Source organism: Poecilia reticulata, chromosome 14 (assembly GCF_904066995.2).
Source record: "Poecilia reticulata chromosome 14, P_reticulata-male-v2, whole genome shotgun sequence".
In the NCBI taxonomy this organism is placed as follows: Eukaryota; Metazoa; Chordata; class Actinopteri; order Cyprinodontiformes; family Poeciliidae; genus Poecilia; species Poecilia reticulata.
Genome location: NC_088843.1, coordinates 21,450,180 through 21,452,116, shown reverse-complemented (window position 1 = coordinate 21,452,116; position 1,937 = coordinate 21,450,180). Strand labels below are relative to the sequence as shown.

General features: G+C 36.5%; 1 protein-coding gene across 1 annotated transcript; it reads left to right on the top strand.

The window, feature by feature from the left end:
- Positions 1-217: 217 nt before the first annotated feature.
- LOC145554892 (odorant receptor 131-2-like) lies at positions 218-1,613 on the top strand. Its single transcript, XM_081615763.1, has one exon. The coding sequence runs from the start codon at positions 342-344 to the stop codon at positions 1,290-1,292; it is 951 nt and encodes a 316-aa protein (XP_081471889.1). The 5' UTR covers positions 218-341; the 3' UTR covers positions 1,293-1,613.
- The last annotated feature ends 324 nt before the right edge of the window (positions 1,614-1,937 follow it).

Below are 1,937 nucleotides of genomic sequence, written 5' to 3'. Positions count from 1 at the left end.
ATTATTCACTTGAATTAAATCAGTAGCAAAATAGAGAAATAAAACATGAGCTCTGTTGCACAACTGGGATTATGTCATTCATTAGTAAACAACGCTAACATGTGATGTGTCATGGGAACACTTGAAGAGATCAGAACTTGTCATTTCACCTGGAGTAAAGAAAAGGCAGATAACATACCGTGTCATTAAGCTCAGTTCTGCACAGGTGAATGGTCTTTCTATGACTTATGGATTTTTCTATCTGCCATTCATTTTAATGTTTACATTTAACTTCAATGTCTAACTGAATGTTTGTTTTAACCAACAAGTGAAGTACAACTAGTTTTGAGAAACTCTTCAGTATGTTTAATGTGTCACAGTCTGAGTCCAACATGACAAAAGCAAGTCAGAACCAGGATCTGTTGAGGATAGCACTAATTTCCACCCTGTCTACAGTTCCATCACTTGTTTTTCTCTACATCAATGGGACCATTCTGTTCACGCTGAGGAGTAAAGCTGTGTTTCGTGACACCTGTCGTTACATTCTACTCTACAACCTTCTTCTGGCAGACACTGTCCAGCTGGCGCAGAGTCAAATGCAGTTCTTACTGTCAGTGTGCAGAGTCAAACTGGCTTATTCGCTGTGTACTGTTCTTAGCATGCTTGCCAATCTTACGACTGGGATTTCTCCCCTAACACTGGTGGTAATGCCATTAGAGAGATATGTGGCTGTGTGCTACCCACTGAGGCACTCTTCCATCATCACCGTCAGAAACACAACTATGGTAATCATTGCAATTTGGGCTGTCGGTTCACTGAACAATCTCACTCGTGTTTTGTTGTTTTTAGAGTTTTCATTGGAGAAAATGGAGAGTTGGCAAATAGAAGACGTTTGTTCTAAAGTCGCTTTGGTGCTTGGTGCTGTAACTGCAGAATATGACAGGGCCTATACATGTGTTGTGTTTGTATCAGCTGGTGTTGCTACAACTTTCTCCTATGTTAGTGTCATTATAGCGGCCAGGTCAGCCTCCACAGATAAAGCTTTAGTTCATAAGGCCCGTAACACCCTGCTGTTGCACCTGGTTCAACTGGGCCTGAGTCTTTCCTCCACTATTAATAATCCGCTAAATATAGCTCTTTCACAAATTCTAACAAGAGAAGCATTTTTATGGGCTCAGAGTGTTTTTTATGTTTGTTTTATTATCTTCCCCAGATGTTTAAGTTCTCTAATCTATGGGCTAAGAGATCAGACCATCAGACCTGCTCTGTTGTATTATCTGTGTTGTCGACTGAAAGTTAAAATCAGTGGCTAGTAGTTTTTGAAACATTTGCGTCTTTCTGGAGTCTGGAGGCACAGGGTCCAGAATCCACTTGGACAATGGATTTGTTGCCATCAAAGGAAAAAGGGGAAGTTCACCACCAGATATGTCTTCTACAACCCAAAATAATACATTGGCAGGTTTACAAGAAACTTTCAGTTATATCTGGAATAAAGATGTTTTCTATTTATATTTTCCCTGATAAATATTTTCATCTTAAGTTTTTAAGAAAATTAAGAATAAGGTTTAAAATTGAAAATAAAATTCACAGGCAATAGAGACGATCTCCATTGTGACAATATATTTGATTTCAGTGAAAGTTGTGTGATGTTACTTTAAAATCTAACTCAAATACAATAATATTTCTTTTTCGTGTATATCACTTGCTTAATTTATTTACCACCTGAGTTTAAAATTTTTTTTAAAATTATTTTTATTGAAACAGCTGTATAAATAAAGTATGTGTCTTGCTAACTATCAGTAACAGCTTTTCCTTAATATACTATATAATATAAAGATTTACAAAGAAGACCTTAACAGAATGTGATCTAATAATATTACTTTAGAAAGAAAATACAAAGTGAAAGGCCTAATTAACATTAAATCGGTGTGCAGTTTGTTTTGTTTCCAAACAAAAAC

Bases quoted from the DNA above. Each gene is read 5' to 3' on its own strand.
- LOC145554892 (XM_081615763.1), top strand. From the start codon at position 342: ATGTTTAATGTGTCACAGTCTGAGTCCAACATGACAAAAGCAAGTCAG.